We start from the raw sequence: 27,302 nt of genomic DNA on the forward strand, positions 1-27,302 counted from the left end.
CCATTTTTAAAATGCAATTATTTTTTAAGGGGAATGAAAAAAAGACCAAAAAAATTAATATCTGAGTACAGCAAGTTCTTTGTTAAACTAATAGAAAACTCAAGAAACTGACATATAGTGAACAGCACTATAAAATCCATATTTCTCTTAACTCTCAAGACACAAATCTAATACGTAGCAATAGCCTACCTAGTTCATTAGGTATTCAAAAGTTTATGTCTACCTTTTTTCCTGAATCTTATCCTCATGACTATTTTTGTTTACTGATTTGTCCAATGCCATAATTTTCATCTTCCACATACAAACTAACTCTAGCTTTTTTGGTTTTAAACATAATCTGCGTGCCTGTAAGCTTTTACTTTCCTTCTGTGAAGATGGTGTACTGGGCAGACAGTAAAGAGGGAAGAACTGAACAAAACCACTTGCAAAAACAGGTAATGCATTTACCTTTTACTAGAAATAAGATCAAGGAAACTGTCTGGGTTAACAATAGCTGATTACTAAATATTCTGGGATTAATTGCCGTATTTCAACAGTAGAAATTTTCTTGTGCTCTGAGCCCTGAATTCTGAGTAAACTTAAAAATATACCAAGAATATCTCACAGTAGCTGTATGAGAAGTGCTCAACAAAACCACTTTAATTGTTACTTGATTTTAAACACAATAAAGTATTTTCAACAGAATTTTTGAAGTATTTTCAACAGAAATTTTGGCTGTTATTGGAGACGGTTATTTAGATATTTTTGCAGTTAACCAATAAGATCTAGTAAACTGATCTTACCAGGATTTGGCAGCAGAATGAGGCTACAGAATATCTAGTTCGTAACAACATTTTACAGCGTTAAAGAGAAAATGTCCTGAGCAAGAAGCCAAAAAAATATAATTAAATGTTAAACCAAATTACTGGCAGGAAATCATAATTGTAAATCATCTTCTAAACTGCATTTTCATTAAGAAAAAAACCAAAACACACACATCCCCTCCCTTTCATTGTAAAATACTCTACCGGTAAAGAGTATGCAATAGAGGAATAGGGCATTTCTGAGAGTAATGAAGTCAAGTCCCAGGTTTTTACCTCCAGAAATCTATAAGCTTTACAAATATCTTGGCAAAGCATACTGAAAACAATTTCATTACAACTGCTGCGTTGAAGATCTCACAAGAAAACAGCCAAATCCACTTTCTCTGTAACTAAACTTTACTGAGTGTTATGGAGAACCACCGAGGGAGAAAGCAGCGTATCTTTTTACCTAAAAATATCCACAGAGGTACTGTGCAGACTCTGATTTTTAAATCTGGCATCGCCTTGCAATTCTGCTACCTCTAAGAGAGAGAAATAGCAGGTCTCTATAGCCAGGCTTCCTGTCACTCAAAATAAATCTCACCCCCATCTATAATGGTACACAAGAAATTCTACTGGAGCTGGATATCAGAAATCAAAGTGTGTGCTTCCAGATCCCGTTCACCTTTTTCATCAGCAAAATTAAATACTTTCAAGCCCGGGTTTTTTTTCCATTTTTGAAAGTGGCAGTGGGATGTGAAGATGTAAATGACTGAGCAGCAATGCAGAATTGTCAGGCTTTACTTATGAGGAGATGACAGCTGTAATGTTTGAAAGAGCAGAATTAATGCAAAGATGTATAAAACATTACTGTAGTACGGGTCAGACACTAAATCAATCAGAAATGCCAAAGATAATATCAGGCAAAGACTGGTAACCAAAGATAAATGCCAGCTGGTTCTAAGCCAGAGTTAGTATTTCCTCACTTTCAGCAGCATTTGTTTAAAAAATGAGAAGGTGTTTCTCCTCTAAAAAAATAGAAATTTGGAAAGAAAGACCAAGTTGTCCAAGCAGACTGAAAATCCAGGCAAGCAGGATTAAGGATAAACTGATATAACTAAATAAAATATAATTAAAATTCAAACCAAACCAAACGTGTTCCTTTTTCTTTTTCAAGATATAATCCCACATATGGTAAGTATAACAGTTCTTACAGTAAATGCTTTATGCGCAAAAAATATGCTAACAAGTTCAAGAATATTTCACATCCTTTTTATTTTAAACTAGAAGAAAAACAGGCACTTAAAATTATCTTGGTTTTAGTAAGAAAGGTGAAAAAGATCAACCAGCCAGAATTTACTGACGTGTACCCAGCGGTTAAAAACAGCAGGACCAAGAAAAACGGAAAGGGGTTGTACAGCAAATAAAAGACAGGGATCAGCAATACTTAAAAATACAGATCAGAACAAAAAGCTATAAGAAGGTATTTTTTATTTTTTAATGTAATATATGTAAATTTGTAGTGCTTTGATGGTGATGATGTTAGATCATGTAGTTCAGTACTGCTTAGGATACGGTGCTACAAACACTATGAATAATAAATACAACGATATAAATCAGGATTCAGAGTGAATAGCCTGATTTTTTTTAATGAAAGAAATATACTTTAGGTATTTAATAATTTACAATGGTAAACCACTTATTTTTTACAGAAATAAGACAATGATCTTGTAATGGTATTCCCTGACTTACAGAAACATACTCAAGACCTACTTTGAGATGAGTGAAATTCTAGAAAGAGATGAAGGAATTAAAAAAAAAAAAGAGTAAAAAGAAAAGACTTGAACCTTTAAGCCCTTTCAAGTACAGCTCAAAAGGAAGTAGTTAGGGAACTGAATTCAAAGGAACATGCGTTAGAAAGGATAGCTATAACAAGTGAACCTTTCAGAGGAAATAAAATAGCAAGGGCATGGAGTATGTGCAAAGGATGTAAAATCAAAACCGTCAGTGAAACCGAATAAAATTACTCCCAGCTCCAGCTTCCAGTGGAAGAGAATGAGTTAAGGAAGGACTTCGCTAAGGAAGAAGCATCTGTGAAGGCAAACTACTGGTCAAAGAGCACCAGTCGCTATAGATGTTGCTGCAGAAAACTTAGGAAGTAGCACAAGCAAAAAGTCCAGTCGGGTATTTATAGAGAAAGTTCTTTACACATAGATTTATAAACATCAGACCCTTAAAACATACTTTTTTGACACAGAGCAAATCAAAGTAACCCTTTCTCTACAAGCAAAACCAGTCACATGTTCCTGCTGAAACTGAATATTCATAATTCAGAGACACAAGTGTAAAACTACTCATTTCTCCTCAATTTACTGGTTACTGAAACTCAGCCTTTGGGAAATGAGCAGTTTCATAAAAACAATGGAAGTACAACATTGACATTTGGTACTGGATTATTTTTGCTTATGTATGTGCATACTGAGGAAATTGTGTCATTTATTTAACCAGCAAATGATCCTTTCTTAATTTATGAGTTAGCTCATACAACAACACTGCTACCTTTCCGTGACTTAATAACCAACTAGCGTGAAAAGACCAGCACCTGAGCATATTGATTAGGAGAGCTAATTGGTTTTTGTAAAGAGAATACCGGCTGAAGAGTTGATGAGCCAAGAATCAAGAACTAATAAATTATTTTGCCATATGAGCCATATATTAGCATTGTCCCACTCCGTCACATCGTTCTTGTAAGCAAATCACCTCAAATGTACTGACAATGGAATTGTGTAGCATTTTGATGTGTACAAATTATATGGCATTGCAGCGTCCCGGGCACAGCTGAATCTTACTGCCTTGATCTTGCTCGAGGTTCTTCAGAAACGTCAAGTAACAATATGATGAAGCACTAAGATTATGCAAATGTTAGACTGTACTGCCAATTTGTCCGCTGAGTTAGAGAGTTTAAAGAAGAGTTTGTAAAATATTTATCATTTTTGAAGCTTGCAATTTTACTTGTTGCAAACTCATTATTAAGTTAAAGCCTCCACAGGTTTCACAGAGAAATATGAGTAATTAATCAAGATTGCTTTACCATTGAAGAGACCTTGAAAACATAGACTTTACGTTCTAAAAGTTTAATTGCAGGTAAAAAGCTCCAATTCTTAATTATTTTACTGCGTATACATAGATAAAATTTAAAAATGCCTTTGTGAGATTAGCTAGCTGTTGCTCAGCGCTAAGACATTGGAAGAGCTGATCGCCGCGAGACTGAAAAAAACCCAGAAATATTCAACTAATAATCTAAAAAGACCACAGAAAATGCTTGTGGCTTCTTTTTTAAAAGCCCAGTTATTATAATTTATCTCGGGCTGATTAGAAACCCAAAGGAGTCAGAATGCAGCTTCTGGACCACGTGTTGATTGTGCAGCTCTTCAAGACTTTCAATTTTAATAAACGGCTTGAAATGTAATTTAGCTAGGTACTTGTATTAAAAAAGCACGATGAAACTATGGAGAGGTACATTACTAAAATGAAAGTAAAGAGGTTATTTTATGAAAACACGATCGGCACGATTGCTGGGATTTCAATCTCGCGGAGTCCCTCAGCAGCAAAACTGACTGATGTTAAATAGCGAAGGTTTCAGGTATGATACTGATGTGGCCATATTGCAGACGTATTATAAGTAGAAAGCTGTATTATGGCCTGACAAGATGCATCTGTTCACTTGTAAACGAAAGCATGAGCATCGATGTCTTCAGAGGTAAGCCATTATTACTAAGTAAATTCTAAAATGAATGATTTAGATTCATTACTCAAGGCCCTTGAACGTGACTAGTGTTTGATGTGTATTTTCTGCACGGCAACCTTACCAAAGCAAGACTTCCACTAAGCCTTTCATTTAGATAAGAAGAATGAGTTCCCCAATAAATTAAAATCCAGCATCTTCAGCGTGATAAGTGTTGATCAAAGCAAATCGCAACTCCAGGAAATACTTGCAAAATTGCAACAGTCGGTATTTACCGTCTTCAATATCCTCTTAACTTCTACTGAGTACAAACATTTGAAACATTGCTTCCTCATGGTGGGCAGTTAAGACGCCCCTTGTCTTGCAATGCAAATGAAACTGGATTACGCCTCTGTGTTCAGTTGCTCATCCACATAATTGCTTGAAGGTTCCTATCCAAAATTTATATTTGGCCACCACTCGGTTTACTGAAAAAGTGAATCTATTCAAATAACATCTGGACTGAGCGTAGTGACAGCGTAATTCAATTAATAATTGGAAATTAATTAATAATTGGCTATTCTAAATGCTACTTCTGGGATGAAAAAAGTCAATATATTTGTATGAAACTGCTGAGAAGTCAAATTAAAATTGAATATTTCCTTAAAACATGAATGAAATTGAAAAATATATAAGGGGTTTATGAGGAAAAAGTTTTTAAAAACAATAATTTTCTGAACATCTTTTACTTTTTCTCCCCTATGATGTATGACGGATGGAGATACACATGACAATAAAAATGATTAACTACAACCATTTTCTGCTTGAATTGATGCAGTCTCCTTGAAAAGTTACAACAGCTAGATATATGAATACATTTAGATTTCACAGTAAATAATTCCTAACAACTAAAAAATCATCTTATTTTCCTCGATACATATGATAGTCTGGATTTGCATTTTTCTGAAAATGCTGTAAATAATTCTGTGTTCACAACAGTGGAACACAGAGGAAAAATTGTCCTTGTCTACATTCAAAAAAATGAATTTTAATGGGATTATTTTTGTATTTAATAGATCAAAAAGACTGCATTTTCACTTTGTTGTAGAAGATAACCCTAGGATTTGGAACACACAGGCTTATGCTCTAATGAATAGTTAATCAGTTACAAAACAGAATTGCTGTTTCCTTGATGAAAAATGAATGAATCAATGAATGTGAGGACTATCAAAGAACGGTCAATAGCTTCATAACCAGCAGATTCACCTGGGATGTAAAAGAATGGGACAGGAACTTGGCTGTCCCGAGTACAAAATGAAGGCTTTAACTTCAAGGCTAATTAAATTACCTTATAATTTTATCTCAATTTTTACTAAAAGCAATATGTCATGCACGGGATACTATCAAAAAATATTAGAATCTGAAGGGGGAAAAATGTGAGAATGATTATTTCTCTCCTAGTTTCAAGAACAATCAGCAATAATTTCCCATTTTGAAGCTTTCTGAACATTCTATAATGTACCGCAGCCTACATACAAAACCTAGCCAGGAATGTTTCGAAAAGCTCTATAACAAAACAATTAATGATTAGCTTTTGATAAATGAAAAGGGTGTCTGCCCTTCAGTTAAGATATTCCATAAATAAATGGTTTGATTTTGAAAAGTCAAAAACTCAGAAGAATTTATCAGGAGTTTCTCCATTAAATCTAGACGTCTCATTAGTTGCCTAAGTTAGGAGTACAGGTTGTTTATATTTTATCTATAGACAAAAACATTACAAGAATTTGGCATCTCTAGAGGTCAGTTAATTACTGATACTGGACGGAGACTAGAGCAACAATGCACGTAACCTAAGCACCTTGAAGTTTTTGCCTTCAACATCTAAAGCTACCAGGCTGGTAAGGGGTCTGGAGACCAGGGCATATGAGGAGAGGCTGAGGGAGCTGGGCATGTTTAGCTTGGAGAAGAGGATGCTGATGGGAGACCTCATTGCCCTCTACAACTACCTGAAAGGAGGTTGGAGACAGGTGGGTCTTGGTCTCTTCTCCCAAGTGAAGAGGGCCAGAGGAAATGGTCTGAAGTTGCAGCAGGGGAGGTTTAGATTAGATATTAGGAAGAATTACTGTACTGCAAGAGTGGTCAGGCACTGGAACAGCCTGCCCAGGGAGGTGGCTGAGTCACCATCCCTAGAGGTGTTTAAGAAACGTCTAGATGTGGCACTTCAGGGCATGCTCTAGTGGCAGAGATTGTAGGGGTTTGGTTGGACTCGATGATCTCAAAGGTCCTTTCCAACCACGAAGATTCTATGATTCTATGATCTGGTCAGCAGTTGACACATCTGAATTTTATCTAAATTGGGAAAGCTTCTTTGGAAATCTCACTTTAACTACAACAGAAGTCATCTAAGTTACCTTTAGCATTACAGCTGATTCATAGGGTGCCTTTTATAGGTTTTAGTGGCCAGTTCTTATGCCATATGTAAATGTGCATTTATTTCTGTTCTCTACTTTGCCGTTCCTGCAGCGTGCTGAAAAATTGTTGTGATTATGTGATAATTACTGCTGCATTCTTACAATTTAGCAAATTGTTTTATTTACGCAAAAGGAAGCAACAAAGCAGCAGGACTATTATCCAGATTTTTGAAATAGCTCTACTATAGCAATTTTACTGTATAGGAATTAACATGCCATTGATAAATTATAATAAGACATTTAGATAAGTGCATTTGTGCATCCTGTAGAGGGCACTAATACACATATAAAAAGTTCATCATAAGCAAGTTTATAGCATGTATTTAAAAAGTCACTGTAAAAATGTCTTAAAATATTATTGAACTCATGAAAAAATGAAAATGTGAGATGAATCCCCACATGTATTTTTACACTGCTGAAACAGAGATATGTTCATATAATGCGTTTGGGTGCCTATTAGACCAAAATGAAACCAAAATGTTCCTACCTCCAATTATCGAAAGTCGGGTTTTTTTTGCAGATCTGAGAAATAAATTTAAGCTATAATATCAGTTCCTCACAAGTTTTTAAAAAAGTTTCTATTTGATATTACCACCAGATATCTTAATTATCACCTATTATGACTGTCTTTTTATTCCTGCTCCTTAATTTAAGTTCTGGTTTTCTCTCCACAAGTAAATTACGCAGATGAATACAGCACGTTCAAACCTGGCACTACCACAATGCAAAAGGGCAAATGACTTAACTTAGATAAGTCTTTACTGCAGTTCTGAATCGAAATTCTGCAGCTGTGAGAGAGAGGGTGAATGCGCAACAGTAATTTTGTCACTTAGTATTCTCACCTGCAAGTCCGCATAGCAGTCAAGTAAGCCTTTTAATTTAGCAACAAAATGGGAGCAGGTGTATTTCACATCAGTTAACTGCAATGACTGTAAACCACCAATGGTGATGTTAGCTAATATGTATTAATCACAGCAAAGACGCCACATTTTCTGCAGTAAAGGAGGAGATACTAAAGCATACTGCAATATGCTAAAGTTGGCCAAAAATACGCATCTTTTGCCAAAGACTCAGATGTTCTTGCAGGCAAGAACCGCTAGAGAGTTGCCACCCACCTCGCAGAGGCGGTGGGGAGAGGGTTTATGGCAGTAATTTACTGCTAGATCTACCGCTCCATTTTCAAGACAGGGCTGAGCTGGTCACACAGGCATCTTTTAGCGCCGGTCTCCACGCTCCCTTCTACGTCACCAAGGAGCAGTATCAGGACTCAGATCACAGCCCCAGGTCAGATTACCTGGAAAGCTTTGTAACAGCCCAGCTCCGCTGTGAGTCTTGTGGCATAACCCTCATCTAATTTTTGCTCTTTTACTGTTTGCGAGTCAGGAGAGACTCAAAAATCACACTCTCGTCACTGCGGCAATACACCTCTCATAAATCCACTGTAAGACTTTTAAGGTTTAAGCACTTTTCATTGCCTTGCTACATACCAAGGCACCTCTGGCTAAAAGTAGCAAAGCAGGCTTTACTTCTGCATCAAAATTCGGTGCGGTCAGCTGCCAGAGAAACCTGTTGTTCGCGTCCTCTTAGACATTACACTACATTATGTTCAGGCACTTTCAGAACAGACTACTGAACACCAGGCACCGGGGTCGTCATGTCTAGGGAACAGAACATCACACAATGACAGTCATCTTGAAATCAGTTCTTTCACTATATCACTTTTAAGTTAAAATTACAGAAAGGATATTTTTCCTACGTCCAGCTATCGACAAAAGACCTTACCAGGTTTAGAGACAGGTTAAGGGACAAAAAAGAAAACGCTTCTTATTTTGCCTTTTCTTCAGATCAACTCTGAGAGGTATTTCTCGATATTATCCAGTTAACAAGCCATCATGATACTTACCAATGCAGCCTTTCGGCTTTCCCTGAAGAGAACCTTATTCGGAAAGACCTCTATTCTTACATTCTTAAACCTTCCAAGGGAATTTATTTCTTTTAGATTCAGTCTTCCCTGTCCTTTAGTCTCCCTCTCCCCTACAGATCTCTTACCACTGTAAGTAACGTGTTCTGGTTTTTTCAGCAGGATACTCCCTCTGCTCCTTTCCTTTTTTTGTATGAAAGTTCCTTTTAATATCCATACTAATTTTTCACATTAATGCTTTGCCAAAATGAAGTTGTTTCGAGTTACTGTCAGTTCTTCTGTCATGAAGAAGAAAAAAAAAAAAAAAAAAGAGTATTTTCATTAAAACTTCAAATTCAGAAACTGTAATTGGTCTTTTGCTTTCATCCTAAATCTAAATATAAACCAGGGAAGCAAGGCCAAGAATGACAGTGAGAAGAAAAAAAAATTGCAACTATAAAAAGCCTGAAAACAGTCCTGACAGCCAAAACATGAAATAAACTTGTTGACAAATACTCTTTCTGCACAGTATGCTTTATCTATTGCGTTTTCTCTGTTCCACACAGAGAGTGTAAAAACAGATTAAAGAAGTAGTCCGTCGTTTGGTAATGCTGCTAAGATAAAAATAGCAAAAATGATACAGCTGGTTTGCTTGATATGAAAATAAATATTTTGAAGAAGGTTATTTCCCTTTGATGTTTAATGAGAAAAGACTTTCAGATGTAACTACCAATGCCACCTCCTGCTTTTGACCATACATTGGGAAAGGAATTTTTCAAGTGAACCTAGCATTTGGCTACCGCCAGTATTTCGCTTTGTTGATCTCGGATACATCGTGTGTCTTAGTGTGATATCCAGGTACTTTGAAAGCTTTACGTGCTGCTGTATCTAGACCTTTGACCACCATAACATACTTGCTTCGCAGAGAGTGATGCAGAAAAAGGACATGAGAAAGCACTATTCCTAGCTGCACTGTAAGCGGTGTAACCTATGGTACTTGCTATCACTTCTATCACCCTTTATGTATCAGATTGGTTTAGAACGATGATGACTTCAGGGCAAAGTCTCCACTTGAGCTGAATGACATTCTGGCATTTGTAAAGGAAAAAGGCTGCCTGGAGGAACTGAAAGGCCCGTCTCTGTGTGTGTGTGTGTGTGTGTGTGCGCGCGCGCGCGCACTTAGATCTATGCTCTAGTAGTCTTTTTTTAGCATGCTTACAAACCACGTTTCAAATGTTTTACAAACGTGCTACCTAACAGCTTCGATGAAAACCAAGATAGTTGCTAAAGAACAGTTATCATAAAACTGAACTCTAACGCTTTCTAAGTAGGAACAGGTAGATAAATATATCCCACTATACCTGTTACGGATACTGCTGTTGACAGGATCCATACAAGTGTTCTTCGTATTTCAAAACAGTAAAATTTACGGCATGCAAATTCACTCCAGTTTATCTCTGAATGTAATAAATACCATCAGGAAACACCGACATGTAGGTTTTAGTGTGGGCTACAAACTATGGTCTGATGATTTCTGAAAGGTGAGGTCTTCAGGAGCTTTACCTTGCTAAGCTCTTTCATCCTATCCCTTCTTGTTGTGGTGAAATGTGCTTTTTCATGCAGCTTTCTTATCTTCCCTTTGCTGTACAGAATCTTACTTAGAAGTGAAGTCAAAAATACATACCAAAAGTAGCCAACTCCTAAAACAGAAGTACAGGAAATACACTACGCGAAGAGGAACTGTACACAGAAGGAAATAAAGAGCAAGAGAATTGTCCCTTTTTATGGCCAAAACCAAATTCTTTTCATCATCTCTTGAGAAAGATAAAAGGGTGTCTTCATAATGCTATTTTAGAATGTCACCACGGTTAACCACGGATGCTTTAGTTTGCCAAGTTATGATCAAAACCAGACACATTTGTTGTGTGTTCTTCCATTCTAATGCCATTTTGCAAATTAATCCTGTGAAACGACAGCTTTTTATAGTGTTTCGAAACACTGCAATTTGGCACTAACTTTGCTCAGCATCATACCTAGGAATGCCCACCTCATCGAAGCATATGGTTTGGACCAATATACTTGATTGTGACAGCATTTATTCAAGTAGGAACCAAAAAATCTGCATTCCTAGATTAGCACTGATTTGGAATGGAATATCCCAAAACTCTGTACCTCAGTTCAAGTAAAACGAAAACAGTTAATATGACCAGACAAGAGACCACTCAAAGAAAAATATATAATATTAATTGCACACTGTTATGCACAATTGAACAGTATGAAATAATAATGTAAAAAAAGAATAAAGTTTTAGCCCTTTTGGAAAAAATAATAAAAATTAGAAATGACAGTCAATGAAACTAATGAGAGTGACTTTTAGAAATGTATCAGGCATAAAGTATATGCTAGTGAAAGTAGATTAATTGAAAAGCAGAAAAGGGAAGTGAAAAGATAAATTTTCCCCAAGGAATTTAAATATGAAATAGGAAGAGGTCCTCGCTAAATTATTTATAAATTAATAAATGGGAATGCTAATTAATGCAGAAGAAAAACCAAGCAACTCAATCTCAGCAATAGTCCAAGATCCTAAGAACTATTTATTACTCCAGTCTTGCAAAGTTCCTCATTATATGCTTTATTTTCAGTGGACCAAAATTCAAGCACACTAAATGCTTTATAGGATTACTGCCAGAATGCCTAGCTACTGGCCACGCAAATTCAAACCCAAAGGATGGGCAACGTAGTTCTGAAAAATGTGCTCAGACGAAGAAAGCAACTAAAATCACAAAACATGGGTGAGAAAAATGTATATTTTAACAACCTATATAATTCATAGTTGCTTTTAAAAAGCTTTGGTGAACTTAAGCATCAATTTAGTTTATTCATTCAAGGCTCATTGTTCCTCCTATACAATTAAAAGGCGATTCTTACACTGATTTCAAGGTCCAGGCTACTAGTCCCAGTTGATGGGGGCTGACAAGGATGGAGAAGAAGCATCATCTGTTTTACATTTGCTTTTGGTAAATTTTCTATAGAATGAATTTACCAGCAACTGTGTTTGCTATCACAATGTTTTGAAAATGAGTGTGGCAAAATAAACCTTGCAATTTTAACTACAAGTTTTGTGCAGGACAACTAAATTGCAAGGATTAAGCTTATCCAATAATGAAACAAACACACTTCTGATGTATGTCAAAAAAGTTTGGATTGCAAATCCTAACAAGTCACAAAAAAAGTAATCGTCATCAAATCACCATCACAACTTATTTACTGAGATTCAAACAATTAAATACAAGAGAGATACGATTTGTTCACAGATGTTTCACAACCTGAAAGCCACCCATTTCTACAATGGAACTGCTTAACACAACTTTTCAAAAATGTATTAGTTCTGTTCTTGGAAACTTGTCTGAGCCTGGTGATATTCATACGTTTAGAGAGGCCAGGCTGTCAGGGGCCCTTATATCAGTCCTATGTCTATAAAATTACCGTCCCTGTTATGTTCAACTTATCCGGACCTAAATAACCAGGTGACACTCAAATTTAGGAATTAAAGTCTAAGAAAGAGGTAAGAAGAAGAAATAAATTAATTACTTAAAGAAAAAGACTAGGTGAGGTCTGAAGAAATTGAGAAGGATTCCCCAAGAAGGACGCTTGCTCTGATTCTTGCTTGCCCATTTGAAAAGCTTCAGGAATTTCTTACAAGCGAGGACAAAGTAGGAGAAGACATATAGAGTCTATGTTTTTAAGCCAGAAATGTCTGACCAGGCACAAACACAGTATCACATAGCCAAATAAAACCTAATAAATTCTGCTGGAAGTCAGGGCAAATTCAGTCAGAACAAGGTCTACATCAATGCAATTCCCAGTTTCAAGACCATTCACACTAAATTGGGTCTAGTTAGATTTCAAGTAAAGGGAAAATTTTTTTGCATCCACATACAATGTACTGTTTAGTCTTACCTTGAGATTCTTGTCTGATGATGAGATCTCAAAAAAAGGTGGCTTCTCCCTGGAGAAGTGCCTGCTGGGAACAACTGGTTTGGCTGATAGATGGAAGAAGTTTGAATAGGAGTGGTAGTACATAATGAAGTTCTACCCTATCTGAAAGGCTTGTGCTCATCTTAATGACAGGTCTCCCAAGAAACAAAAGTACTCATGGGGTAAAGAAACAAAGCTGTTGACCAGTCACTGGTTGACAGAAATGGTCAACCAGTGACTGGTCAACAGCCATGTGGAAGGGATGAGAACTCTGAAGGACTTCCCTGGAACAAGCCAGAGCACAAGTATTAACTGTTTTCGAAGAAGTGCAGACACTAGAGCTGGCAAATGGCTTGCCTGTCTCTGAAAGCAAATGCTGAAAGGCAGGAAAGAAAGCCAAGCAAGTGGGTGCTGGTTCTGTGGCTGTACATCACCGCTTGCTGGACTTCGTTTGGGGGTGCATGACCTTCCTTCTATAACAGAGGGATATTCCACCTCTCTCATAATTCCCCATTGTGCTACGACTTGCTCAGAATTTACAGAGAGACTTCAGCGATCCTCTATTTAATGAAAAAGGAAATCTTGGAGAAAGGAATAAAATTATTTCCTATTCTTTTACTTTTACTTTGTAGAAGAGAAAAAAAGGAAGTTTACACTTAACGTGAACAGAAACACTTTTATGCAAGTGTCAAAATCAGAGTTTCGTAATTGATAGGTTTCATGAGAGATTAGTGAGAGATACAAATGGAGAGCTAGTTGCAAATGCATATACTCATCTCTCTTTGGTCACCCTGCCCACCTGTTTTTGCCTATTAAACACTGTATATAGCTAAAAAAACCCTTAAAGAATATAAATAAAACTACAATGAAGAGGACTGTATCTAACACATGTCAGTAAGAATTATTCTGGTGTAAATCTCTGCCAGTGTTACATACAGAACAACAACAGTATATTGTTGTACTGGCACCTTCCAGACATTACTGAAACCTGACTGACCTTGTTAAATTGTCTGCCATCCCCACCTAGTCTTGCCAAGTGTTTTACATTAAAACCTCATATAATCTATAATTCCACGTTTTCTATAGAGACTTCGTAAATACTATGCGCATTACATTTATCAACTTTAAATGATTCTCCCACAAAAATATTCTTGTTTTTTATGGAAAGAAACTTTTTATAATTTCTGGTATAAATTCAAGTGAGGTAGGGTTACATTAGTGACTGTTTGTTCTGATAAATAAAAGCTCAAAAAAGCCCCAAATATTGGTTAGTAATAAAGTATTAAAATGCAATAAGAAATAAAATGAAGCATTTAAAATTAAAGCAGAAACTTATGAGAAGTGTGCCCGCCTATAATAGTGACAGCTGCAAAGAGTAGGACATTACTCTTGAGGTTAGAAAGAATAAATTGTATTGAATTTACATAAGTTGCCTTGTGACTAGAAATAAAAAGAAAATATCGGTCTCCTCTAAGGCACATTCCTTGCTGTGATCAGTAAGTTCAAAACCAAATCAGGATCAACCAGCTCATCTCCAACAGATGTTGGTATAATTTGTTCTGTAGAAGAAAATGAAGGGAATTCTACATTGTCTAAAGCCAAACTATTCCGGTGTTTCACTATTTATTCCACTAAAAAGTCTTTGTTTTGTCTTTTTCTTAACTGATAGAGAGCATCCCTTGTTTTTCAACAGGCAGTTTCTCAAGGCCTCCAGACTGATACTATATTCCCTTTGATATTTTTTTCTTCAAGATCAACAGCACCATCTTTTTCTCTCTTCCCTCGGAGATCATGTTTCTGGACACGTAATAAATCTCTTGGCTCTGGATTCTATCCAGTTGTTAACTGAACAATGGTACACCAAACTGGACTAAGCACTTTGGGAGGACTTTGCCAGTCTTGAATAGAGCAGATCTGCAGGCTTTACTCCTATTTACACATTCTAACTTCGTATTTGACTTTCTTGCGTCACATGATGCTCTTCAGCTTGTGATCCAAAATCCTTCTTAACTCTTTTGCTGAGGACTTCTGTGAGCCTTGCTTATGAATTCTCTGAGGCTTTAAGATCGACCTCTGGAAGTCAATTTGATTTTGTTTTGCTGTTATGTTTCCCTGTAACTTTCAAACAGGGCATGTTCTCATTACATGGTGGTTGCCCTCTCTCAGATTTTCTTCTACCTTCAGTTCCTCCCCACTGATCAGCAACACTCCTTACGTTACTTTTTCAACACTGTGTTATCCTTATAATCTATAAATCTTTTTGTACAGTCTGTGTCTTGATCTTTTTTTTTTTTTTTCCCAAAAGGCGTCTATCTCTGTAGTTAAAAGAAACAAGAGACCTCCAAACATTCCAAAATGCTGTCACCAGGCCTCGTGCATTAGATGATTCTTTTTTACATATAAAAAGCTTCATCTGTATAATCTTTTTGGTTTGGTGGTCAACAATACCACCTAGGTCCTCTGCCCTTTCATCAGTACCCGTGAAGCATAAATCTATTTGAATTTTGAATCTCCAAGCAATTATACATTCTTCAGATGCATCCATTTCTGCCTCGATATTGAGGGGTTTTGCTTCATTCTCTTTTTATAAGATTATTCTTACCACATATAATTTAATTCCTTTTATAGAATGTATGTTGATTTTTGCTCTTCCTTCTGTATTTTACATTACCCATTCTGAATTCTTATACATTTCTATCCACATTTAATCTTCATACACACATTCCATACTTCCTGAACCTTGAGCAAAGCCATATTGTTATATACTTTTAATTCACATACAAAGGCCTATATACATTGCTGATATTTTTCTAGAGCCAAAATGATGCCTTATTATGTTTGTGTCTTGGTGTGCTGAATTTAATGCTGTCAGACACTGTGAAATGTAAACTCGTCATTAGCCACAATGAGGATAGGAATTCAAATTCCCAATGTAGGCTGCAGGCCGTATTTTTGTGGGCGATATAATCTTTTTTCTGGAGTTGCTTCCTGTGGGTGAGATTATTCCTAGCTTATAGGAGTCTGCTATGAATAAGCTTTGAGATGTATTGCAGAGCAGAAATGATCTGAATCTATATTTTTCACAGCTTTGACTGCATACCTGCTTTATAAATAGATCTATGGATAACAGTGAAGACCGAGATGTTACTGGTGGTGGAAATCTGCTAACTTTTCCTCTGAGTAAAGCTCTGTCTCAAACTGTGACTGCCATGGACTCAAACAGAAAACCTCCCTGTGAGGATTTCTGTGTTTATTCTTTCTGCTACTTTCTACCTAAATTTAGAGTGAAGATCTTCCTGTTCATTCCCGTAAGTTTTTGGAAGTATGATGTATGTCATTAAATATTCTTGTATAATCTCACCATGCAGTTTACAGCTACTAAATACCTTAGCCTGTACTAAAAGTTCAGTAAAAAATTTGCCTTAAGATCGGATAAAAATGAAAAAAGACGCTTTGTAGTGGTTTCAGAGGAAACAAAGTGCAGTTCTGACATGTATTACATGGCTCACAGAAAGCGCTACATCGGTATAATGTTTGGGAAAAGTCAAATGCCTGCAATATTTCCTAAAAACGTACTAGTATCACTCCTATTCTGAAGGCTTTACAAATTGAAATCCAAATGATCTCATCTTCTAGCATCTAATGAGAATACTGTTCCAGGACAAAAAGAAGATATTTTTGGCCTGTATTATCATCATTATAGGGCGAGTCTTTGGAGCCAAATACTCCTTTCATTGAACCACTGCAGCCTGACCCGTATCTCCAACAATAGAATTTTGTTTCCAGGCAGAAGTAAATCACAAGCAAGTATTTTAAGGCAAAAAAAAAGAAAAAAAAAGGGAATGCTAGAGCTCCTTTATGATTCACCTTTCCCTCCTGTGAGTAGCTGTATCTTAAAAATAGAGATGCCTGAGGACATGTGAGCATCAGGCATAGCTCAGGTTTTAACAGTTAGAATTTCACTACAAAATCTGAATCCAGTTCATATCCAGTTCCTGCATCAAAACCTTCTGAATGTTTAGTGTGTGTTTGTTTGGAAAACCGGTTTGGTTTGATTTAAGAGTTATCTCAGCTCACTCATCATGGGGCAATTTTCCACTGGGCTTTAACCCTTACACAGGCCATGTGGGTCGGCCTGGTAACATGCAATTCAGGCCCTTCAAAATTAGAACTAGTTTAAATTTCATCTGTGGACTCTGCACGGTCCTTAACAGGGAATGTGGAATATGACTGGCAGTAGGACGCAGACATGCCAAAAATATTCATTCTTACATGGGTCACAAATATCCAATAACTTAATTTTGCTGTCAAAAGAGTAACCTGAAAACCAGATTCAATCTGGAACTTAGAATCAGTCTCTGGATCAATACTGCTCTGTACCAGACCACACCAAATAGTCTCTTCACTAAACTTTGGGAAGCTGCTGGCTGCGTTCTGCACAGGAACAGCTCAGGTAAGTACAGAATCACCTCAAAACCCTAAGCCCTATTTAACAGAATTAAAGAGATTACAGCCCAGAAGGAGAGGAAAGGATTAAAATCTGTCTTCTCTCATAACTGATGTTATCATCAAAAAAGGAAAAAAAAAATTAATATGGAAGGAGAGGTATTCAGAAAGCATGGATTATAGAAAGGTTGAGTCTCTAGGTAGAGGATGATTTTCTCCTACCTAAACATCAAAAGAGCGTCATTTTGCTGGGTTTTTTTTCCTTTCTTTTCCTTTCTCCTGCCTGCCTATATGCTGGTTCCTCCTATGTCTCTGTCTATAGAACAGCCTTGTTGAGTATTTATGTCTCTGTCTATAGAACAGCCTTGTTGAGTATTTTTCAGTAGAATGGCTGTGAGAAATTGAGCGTATTTTCCTGGGCTGGCTTGCACATTTATCTGCTTTTGGGTCTACTCCCTTTTCAGAAAAACTTTTTTTGTCGAGGCTTCTTTCTCTTTACATACATTCCCGAGACCGATCGTTCTGCTCCTTGGCGTGTTTTTGTTCAAGTACCAAAAATCAAAACCTTTCTTTTGCAAACAAACTGTTATTATCCTTAGGTCAATGGGGTCCTCCAACAACCTACACAGTCACCTGCAGGCTGACCTAAGTACATACTGCTTGTAACCTGAGCTGTCTGGATGCGTTCTATCCTTAACTAGAAGATATAAATCTACTTGTGCTATGTCCTGGGTAAGAAATTTATTTATTTAGTCTCACCACTTTTAGCCTGCCTATAAAACTTCCCGTTCATAGACAGCTTGGAGCTCACACCTATACGGTCGTAATCGGCTCTACGGTTGTACCTCAAGAGGAATGCTCTGACAGGTTGCTCTGTTGCCAAGTGGTTAGACTTCTGCAATAATATTATCTTTCAATCAGAGCTCTCATACAGACAAGTCTGGACGTTAAGTGCTTCCTTGAGATCTAAATAAGCTTATCGGAAACCTTGTTCATCCAGCACATTTTGGTGTACATATTCCTCAGTTGTCATTACCGAGGAAACACAGAAATTCTAGAAAAGTAATGCATTTTTCTTACTGACAGATGATGATGCAAGAATCCTCGTTCATTCAGTGTTCAGGGTACTGAGAGTCTGGCATATCTACTTAAAGGTTTAACTTTTCACTACAACATCAAATACAGCAGTTTTACCGTGGTCACATAATTTGGCTGCATAAACCAGCTTAAAGTGATTAAGAGCTTCCCTTCATCTTGTGCCACTTCACTCGCCAAACTCCCTCTGTCCTGAACGACAATCCACCAACCGAATGTGGCAAATCCAAGATCTTCTTTCCCATTCATCCCGAAATTCCTATTCAGTCTCTGAAGGCACAAGATTTAAGCCTACTGTAATGACAACATACATCAAATAATCATTTATTTTTCTACATTTCAGTACTTGTTATAAATATTTTATTTCAACTCTTCCAACCTAATTTGCAATTCACATATATTTCCTCATATTTCTGTCATATTTCCTTTTTATAGCCATAAGCCATATTTCTACTTTATCATTTCATTTTAACTACTCTGGAAGACCTTCCTATATCTCAATTACCTGCAAACTCACAGTCCTACAGCACAATCTTAAAATCAAAACTGAGGTACTGCTGCACTCCTCTGCACGTTAATTCTGGATGTTATTAGAATATTATTAGAATATAAGTATGTAGGTACCTTCTGATGTTTCCGTGATAGATCAAGGCTCTCATCTTTCGTCCAGCATTGCTTTGAGCAAAGCCATACTGAACCCACTATAAACATACACTTTAGTGTAATGAAAAATATACTTGCAACCCTTCACAGATTTTTCCCTGACACTGTTCTGGTGTCAAAGTAGCTTTGGCCTACATCTGTCCCGCTATTAATCTGAGAAAATTTCTATTAAAACGGCAGTATGCTATCCCCTGTCCTTCTCTGACTTCCACCTTTCTACATAACTTTGCTATTTGACAAGGAAGAAGGCTCGTGGGAGGTCATAATGGTCTGCAAAGTTTTTATGCCTCTTCTTTTTGTTTCTCCTACAGATGGTAGGTACAAGCCTTATTACAACTGCAATTCCCACGACGAGATCTATTATTACCTTTGAAATATGGAAACAAAGTGATCTTCAGCTAATTGTATCAGCTCACACAATACAGACACGGAGCTCCATATATCTGAAAAGTTTTGTGTTTCAATAAATTATGGAAGCAGTTGAAATCTATAGAACCATTACTAAAATCTTGGGTAGAAGTTTTTAATTAGCTTCTTACTTATTTTTAGTGGAAAAATACTGCTGTTAACATATTAATTACCGTTACAACAAAATTCAGTTTTATACAGAAAGGACTTTAGGTCCTGCGCTAAACCAGATCACAACGCACAGACATTCAGCAGTAAGGGATGAAAGAAAAGCCAGCAGCTAAGAAAGTAATAGAAAACAAAATAAATTAGTTCTCCACAGAGGTGAGTAATATTTTCCAAACAATCTAGACTGGGTTATTTAGAAGAAGTGATACAGCTTATTTACAGCGACCTGGAAGACATAATTGGATTTGACTGCAGACCATAAATGGCTTCTGATGGAAGAACTACATGGTTTACTTTGCAAACCCATTTTTGCCTTGCCTTTTTTTAGACACAGTTAATAAAAAAGCCACATGTGCAAGTACAACTGATTTAGAAAAAAGGTACCTAAACCTGTAACAAATCAAGTTACGCTACTGTTTTTATGGATCTTGGAAGAAGAATCAGAGATAAAATCATGGTTAAACAAAGAACGCTTTAGCCAAGTCTGAATGAAGTATATAGATCAGAAGAACATGTAGGAGACAATATGAGAATTGAATTGCGGTCTCATCTTCAAAAATCACAGAGAGAGAAACACTTTTTTCAAAAAAGCTAAATGTTTGTATAATTTGGATAAAACATTTTAAGTTCAATGAAAAGAAAAAAGTTTCTGATCATAAGCTTTTAGCCTTAACTGAGCAAACCACCTCAAAAGTCAGGAGGAGAAAATTTAGTTACGTTGTCCAAAAAAGTAGGCGTTTTGCTTAGAACATAACGAGATGACCTCCACTTTTTCTTAATGCCTTTTATACAGCTGCTAACTAAAAGTTTGGTTTAGGAAAAAAGAGGATGGCAAACTGTAGTAACACAGACATACAGTGAAAGTTTTCATAGAAAGAATTACAACCTTCTTTCATAGCAGTGTCTCAGAAAATGTGCATTGAGCTTGGCCTTCTCAATCTGTTTTCTCAGAGGTACTCTGGCAGGCATAAACCCGAGTCACGATATATGCCTGTACTCCCACCTACCAGTGTCACCAATACAGTGTTTTCAAGTTCTGCTACAAGAATGTCTTATAGAGATAGTATTGCATTTAAAAGAAATATGAAATAAAAGCAGAGGGCAGAAAACTTTGTATTCAGATTTAAGTAACAGACGTAAAAATCAAACAGATACCCTCGCTCTGTAACGGCAGAGGAGCGAAGAAGACTCCATGATGCTACAGACGGTGTCCACTCATGGGGCCAGGGTGACGAGGAGGGATGGAGAAAGGTTCAATGATGTGCAGAAAGGAACCTGTGAGTCCACCAGAAACTCAGCTGCTTATTCCTGCTTGTTTCCCAGCTCTTTGGCAATCTCTTTATTTCATCATGCCTTTCTCTTCCCTCCTTACAAAGCTCCATGATACATGTTGAGCTTGGTGGTAGGAGACATCCCTGCACAAAGGGGCATTAGCCAGCTGCACTTCTAACAGCTCTGTCTAACAAAGCAAAGGCTGAATCTTTTTCCTTCTCTCCTTGAATGATAAAGTAGAGAAGAGCTAACACAGGTAAAAGAAAAAGCAAAAGTAACGGTGGAAGGAAGAATAAGAAGTCTAAATTAAATCAGCCAACTGCCTAATTCTAAAGTGAGAGAGTCTTTATCGGAAATACATAGCTGCAATATCTCTAAAACACAAAGTACTACTTCTGACTTCATTTTTTTCTCATCTAGGAAATAAATTAAAATCTGGATTACTAGCCTGTTTCTACTATACCTTTCTCCTTGGAATATGCTGCCTATAGAAAAATTTACAAATAAAAATGATACAAAAATAATCAATGAGAAGCTGTAAACTTAATCTTTCAAGTTTTTATTAATCAAGAATTTCTTACACTGCCTTATGATAGATTGCTTTTGAAAGCTGTGCATTACAAAAGCAGTCTTCTGAATTGAGAAAAAAATATCATATAAAATAAATCCCACATTGCCACAGTGGTTTATAAATGTCCATGAAATGGGTATACTTTAGAAAATGAATTACCAAATGCATCACTTATTGGACCCATTTACAGTGAAGTGTTTCCAAAGAGATACACAGTTAAGCAAGAAAATAGGAATAGGTTTTCATTGTAATACCACACTTAAATATCTACATGTGAGAGTTTCATCTCCAAATAAGTACAGCTTATTTTTGCTTTTTGATATTCATTTTTTATTTTCCCTGTTCTTCCATAACTCCTTTCCTATTTCACCCCAAGGCACCGCGATTACCAAAACACAGGCTCGAGAGAAGTACACTAAAAAAAATAATCTGGTTGATGTTTGACATCATGGTGCCTTGCCAGGTTTCATCAGTCATAGCATATCATACAGAGTAACGCAGTCTGATTGACGCAACTCACAGGGGCTCATCACCTTTCACGTGTTTGCTGAAGAATTTAAAGGTATCGCACAATCTTTGGACGAAATTCAAAGAGCTAATATATGAAAGAAAGATTTTGTTATTTCATTCACCCATGAAGACAGAATTATTTTTTTTTTAACCTTTGGGAGATTTTTTTAAAAAAATACTTTTCTTGAGATTGCATGGATCATACAACTTTTTGTCTCCATTGGGAAATCAATGTTAAATAATTTCAGCTTTAGACTGAAGTCAACGGTAAAGCATAGATGTCTCACTATAGCTTTATTACTTGGCTGCAGATTAGTACTTATGCTGCAAAAAGCCTTTTAGGGATACAGAAATTGAGACAGGAGGTTATTCTAAGCCTTTCATAAATGCTCATTAATTTAGAAATCTAATATTCTTCCCTTCATTCTGTGGGATAATATTTTTCTCCTCTAACAAGATGATGGAAGGGTTAACCTAAAGTGGGTCCGAGGGATTTAAAGCATAAAATTTTGAAACTAGCCTTTTATAGACTCATTATAAGATAGTTTACTAATGAAGCCTTTTTCAAAAGATGATTATCCAGAAATTAGAAAGAACGATCCCAACTTCATTAAATTACTTTTGAATAAACACAAGACAACAATTTTCAAGTGATATTTAAAAATAAATTACACTTTCAAATTACAACTACAAAACACCTTAACACATTTTTCTAAAGAAACAGCCCAAGATGTTGGACATTAGGCTATTTAATGGCATATAATTTGTATTCGACTTCATGACCTAAATGACAACATTCAGAACCCGATAAATCCTCCAATACGCATATTTTCTTTGTAATATTTAAATGCTGTCTAAACTTTTTTTTTCTGCATGTGCAAGTAATTAAATTCACTGTTTTTATAGTTTTAACCCTAAAATATTTTTTCTAGTTCAATGAAAGAATGTCTTTGAAAATTCAATCAATCCTAACTGTTGTTTATTTTTCATTTTAGCCACAGAAGGAAAATCAATTACTTGTACAAACAACTCTAGTAGTGAGGTCCTGTGGTGGGACTCAACAAGTATACAGTAATCCCTGAAACTCAGATGAATATATCGAAGTAGCACTAATGTAGGTTTTCCTAAATTTTACTTTTTTTTTTTAGTAATTTGTTTTAATTTGGGGTGGGGGGGAGCTTAATATAAATGCATGTATAGTCAGGTGTATTTCTACAACTAAGGAGAAATCCTGTTCTTTTCTCAGGGAACAATTTTATACCCCATACTAAGCATCATTGAATAAATTTCCGTTAGTTGTTCTGCATTCTCTACCACTGATGCCAACAGGTGCTGTGGGAACTCAACCACTTTGAAGTTAAAGACAGTTGAGCAGTGCTTTGCTTTTGAAGTCTGATAAAAAAAAATTGCCATGACATCTACAACTTATGACTACATTTCTTAATGGCAGGAAATCTAATCCTCAGTGCCATTTCTGAGATGTTTTATGTTTTAACTTATGACAGATGCTTTGAAATCTCCTGTGTCAATTGTATATTTAAGATTAACTTTCTCAGTATTTAATATTCTCATCAAGTTTGAATTCTAGCAGGAGTCAGTACAATTCTCTTTTTCTTTCTTGTGTTAGCCCAGTTACTGTCTTGGGTTTTACTATGGTAAAATTCATAATTCATGTACGACTGCTATCTATGAAGACCCCTGCTGACTCAAAAAAACACTAATGTCTCCCTCTCCTAACTCCAAATTTGGAAAACCAATACAATTTAGTGTATTGTATTGGATACTGCAACACCACTAAACTGCCCGCTTGTAAAAGCCCTTTTTTTTTTTTTTTTTTTTTTTGGCTAGAGAAGACAGACAAGGTCAGATAGGAATGAAAGAGGAAGAAAAGTTATCCCCCATATACTTGGAAGCAATGGAAGCAACAGTCTTGAGGCTCATGAAGAAAGTTCAGTCATAGCTTGACCCTGGACTTCCTGGATCTATTTTAATGCTATATCTGGCATTACATGGAAGTAGAACTACCTAATTATTTTTTTTAAAGGCTTAAAGTTGCTAGTAATGCATTTCTTAGTTTTAAAGACCAGAAGGGGATATCTTATCATAATCATCATAAACCAGAACCTTCTTATACTTTCTACGCAATTGAACTTTCAAAATAGTAGGTTGATTTCAAACTCTGTAACTCAGGCATCCGGAGATGTAGACTAACCTAAAGCTAACCACCCCTGGCTGGTGAAGCAACTCAAGTTTTGTATCTTATTTTAGATTATGAGTGGGTAGCTCAAGTCCAGCCCAAGTCCAGATGAGATTTTATTAAGCAGTCACAGTTAAAGCATTTATCTAAAACAAACCTACGTAACTGATTATTTTTTTCATGAGCTGACGGTTTTCTAATATCAAATGAGTTACTAATAAATATATATATATGTATATATATAACAATGACAGTAAAATACCAATGAGAATTATTTTTCTTCTTCTATTGAACAAATGTTCAAGTCAAGACTAAGTTTCTACTTACTACACTTCAGCTGAGCCTCCTAAAGTGCAGCACTGTATATACTCTTAATTCACATGGAAGTGAGACTTCACACTTTGTATACGGAAAAAACAAAGGTATATAACAATAGTTTTTTCCATTGTGAAGGGGCATTATCTAAACAAATGGCATAGAAACAACAAAAAAACGCTTTACTAACAGTAACATATGAAAGTCAAATAACTGTGGTAAGGGTGATTTTTAACATAGTAGGTCCTGCAGAGCTTAAATTAAAATCTACCTTTAGATGAATCATTTTTAGATTACATGATATCTTTTGGTTGATCAAGCAGTCCCTGATGACGCGAAGATGTTTTCCTTTCCCGTGGATGAAAATTTTTTAGAAGGCTGATAGACTAATTATGACTAAGGCTATTAAAAAGGAAAAAAGAAAGTTTACAGCCATTTAGAAACCTTATGATCACCATACCTGTGACTCTCAGTCTGTCGGCTCCAATGACAATCTCATCTTCATCCGCAGAAAACAACACTTTTCCACCTTCACTTGCCCTCACTTCAAATCTCTTACACTGGGCCTCTACAGCATCAGCTCCTGAAATCAAGGAAGTGAATGTTTCAACTAAGATATTTTGCAAGAATAGATGTAATCACCAGCTTACATGGAACACCGAAAACACATAGAGTACATGAGGCTTTTATAAAATAGTTGACTTTTGTAAGGCTAGTAGGAAATTTATATTACAGAATATTGTTAAATGAATTTACAGACTATTTAACTATTGCACATCAGGATAGAATTGAAAATAACGATGAAAAATACCTATTTCAGTGTCATCTGTGGAAGTCAACACAAGCATTTAGAATGTACTTAAACCCTGAGATTTTGAAATGCCAATTCAGACAGAACTTTCTGGGGTTTGCTCAGTTGAAATTGGAGTTTCTTGCCAATGGAAAAAAAAGATAACATGAGCTTATTCCATAAAGACCAAGAAATCAACACAGCAGAAACAGGTATTTTTCATTCAGTGCTACTACAAACCTGAAAAGCGAAATAAAAAAATTAAAAAGCAAAAAAAAACCAAACAAAAAAGATAAACTGAGATATCATGATTTAGATCATATTCTATGAAACAAAACTCCCGGTGTCTCCAAGCTCCAAAAGCCTAAAATAATTCTGAAATCAAACAGACCTATGGAATTGCATTAACAGTGCAATAAAAAAAAAGTTTGCAGACATCAAAACTCTCGTTAAATTTACTATGCTCTTCAATTTACAGGTCGTCTTCAGTGTTTTGTCTGCTAAGTTGTTTCTGAAAATTTATTTTATTAAATCAGTGACAGCAAAACTTTACTTCTGAAAATGGTGTTGCAAAGCAATGAACGCCTATAATGCAACCAGCTGTAAGACGAATGACAAGATATATGACAATTTTTTCATTGATCCCTAATTAGATTTCTAATGTACATCTGGAATGACACATCAATCTGTATGGGTAAAAATTATGGGGAAGACATTATGGACAAAGGAATACATGTATGTCATTTCAGCTTATCGATCTGGCTTATAGGTTTGTAAAAATGCCTGCTTCCATAATGTGGAAGTTTTCATTTTAATATGCAAATGCACATTACCAATTACATAATGAGAAATATAAAAGCTGTGATAATTAATTTTGGACGAGGAATTGCCATAGCAACCCTTGATTTGCAGAATCAGCTATAAAATCAATAAAACAATTCCTCTTACTTTCAGATCAACTTACATTTGTAAGGTGAAAAATTTCTGGTTGCTTTTAATTAATGAAAGTAAAAAGAAAATTATAAGATAAAAGGAATTATAAGAATACGTGTGATGCCCCGTTTTCTTGAAGTTAGACATGTTTATTCTTTTGTAAAAGTGTCAAATGGTACTTTCTCCCTCTCTCTGTACAATTGAACTTTATTTTAAATGTTATAATCAGGTTGTTGGCTTTGTTTTGAGAAAATACCACATTTTTGTAAAGACGGACAGGAAGAGATTTTGGATAACCTAATGTTAGCCAAGGGATAAGGGCTATATCTCACAGACCTTTCCGGATGCTCACTAACAAAAGGTATGACAAAGTCTAAGTGTCCATCAGGTTAAGTGTAATCACAACATACATTCACACACAGCTGTCTTACTGAATTCAGCCATTACTCTTAAATACTTCCCAAAGGTCAGTGGTGGATTCCCTGACAGCGTTGTCCCAAGGCACATCTTAATTATTTGTTTATAATGCTAGCATTTAGCTAGCCATGCGTGCTAGCAATACTGTTGGGAGGGATACTCCTTCCTTCTGCACCGTCACAAGTTGAGATGTCTTCTTAAAAAGCTGTTAAATACATATTTATATTTATTTGTTATATGAATGCTTATTTTATGACACCCAGTGAGATCTAGGCGTTATCAGGCCTCTGGTGAGTTCAACAGACTGTTGTGTATCTGTCCAGTGGCAGAAACACAAGAAGAAATTAGGTCAATTTATCATTTTTTTCAATTTTAGTTCTTAGTTTGCAAATATGTTAAGCTTATATGTTGTTTTGCAAAACAATTCCATTGCAAAATAGATCATACTGTTCTTGACTATATTCAATTACTGTATGAAAATGGGATGACTGCATAAACTCAGATTACTGTAAGAACTGTAATAAACCAGATGACATTACTATTTCGTTCATTTAAAAGAGGGAAAAAATATAATAAATTGTGGACTGGTTTAAAATACTTGCAGAAATTATTGATTATTATTTATTGAGGACTTTTGAAGATTATATGATCCACTGATAATT

At 36.0% G+C, this 27,302-nt stretch overlaps 1 protein-coding gene across 6 annotated transcripts in view; it reads right to left on the reverse strand.

The window, feature by feature from the left end:
• SGCZ (sarcoglycan zeta) overlaps positions 1 to 27,302 on the reverse strand; it is a 494,345-nt gene that overhangs the window by 27,220 nt on the left and 439,823 nt on the right. For all 6 annotated transcript variants that reach the window (XR_010071324.1, XM_063336643.1, XM_063336641.1 and 3 more), the window contains one exon: positions 24,961 to 25,083. Coding sequence is in view for 5 of the 6 variants with exons in the window: in XM_063336643.1 (XP_063192713.1) it covers positions 24,961 to 25,083 (123 nt within the window). In the remaining variant the exon portion in view is untranslated. The remainder of the gene's footprint in view (positions 1 to 24,960; positions 25,084 to 27,302) is intronic.

This window comes from Chroicocephalus ridibundus, chromosome 5 (assembly GCF_963924245.1).
Source record: "Chroicocephalus ridibundus chromosome 5, bChrRid1.1, whole genome shotgun sequence".
Taxonomy (NCBI): domain Eukaryota; kingdom Metazoa; phylum Chordata; class Aves; order Charadriiformes; family Laridae; genus Chroicocephalus; species Chroicocephalus ridibundus.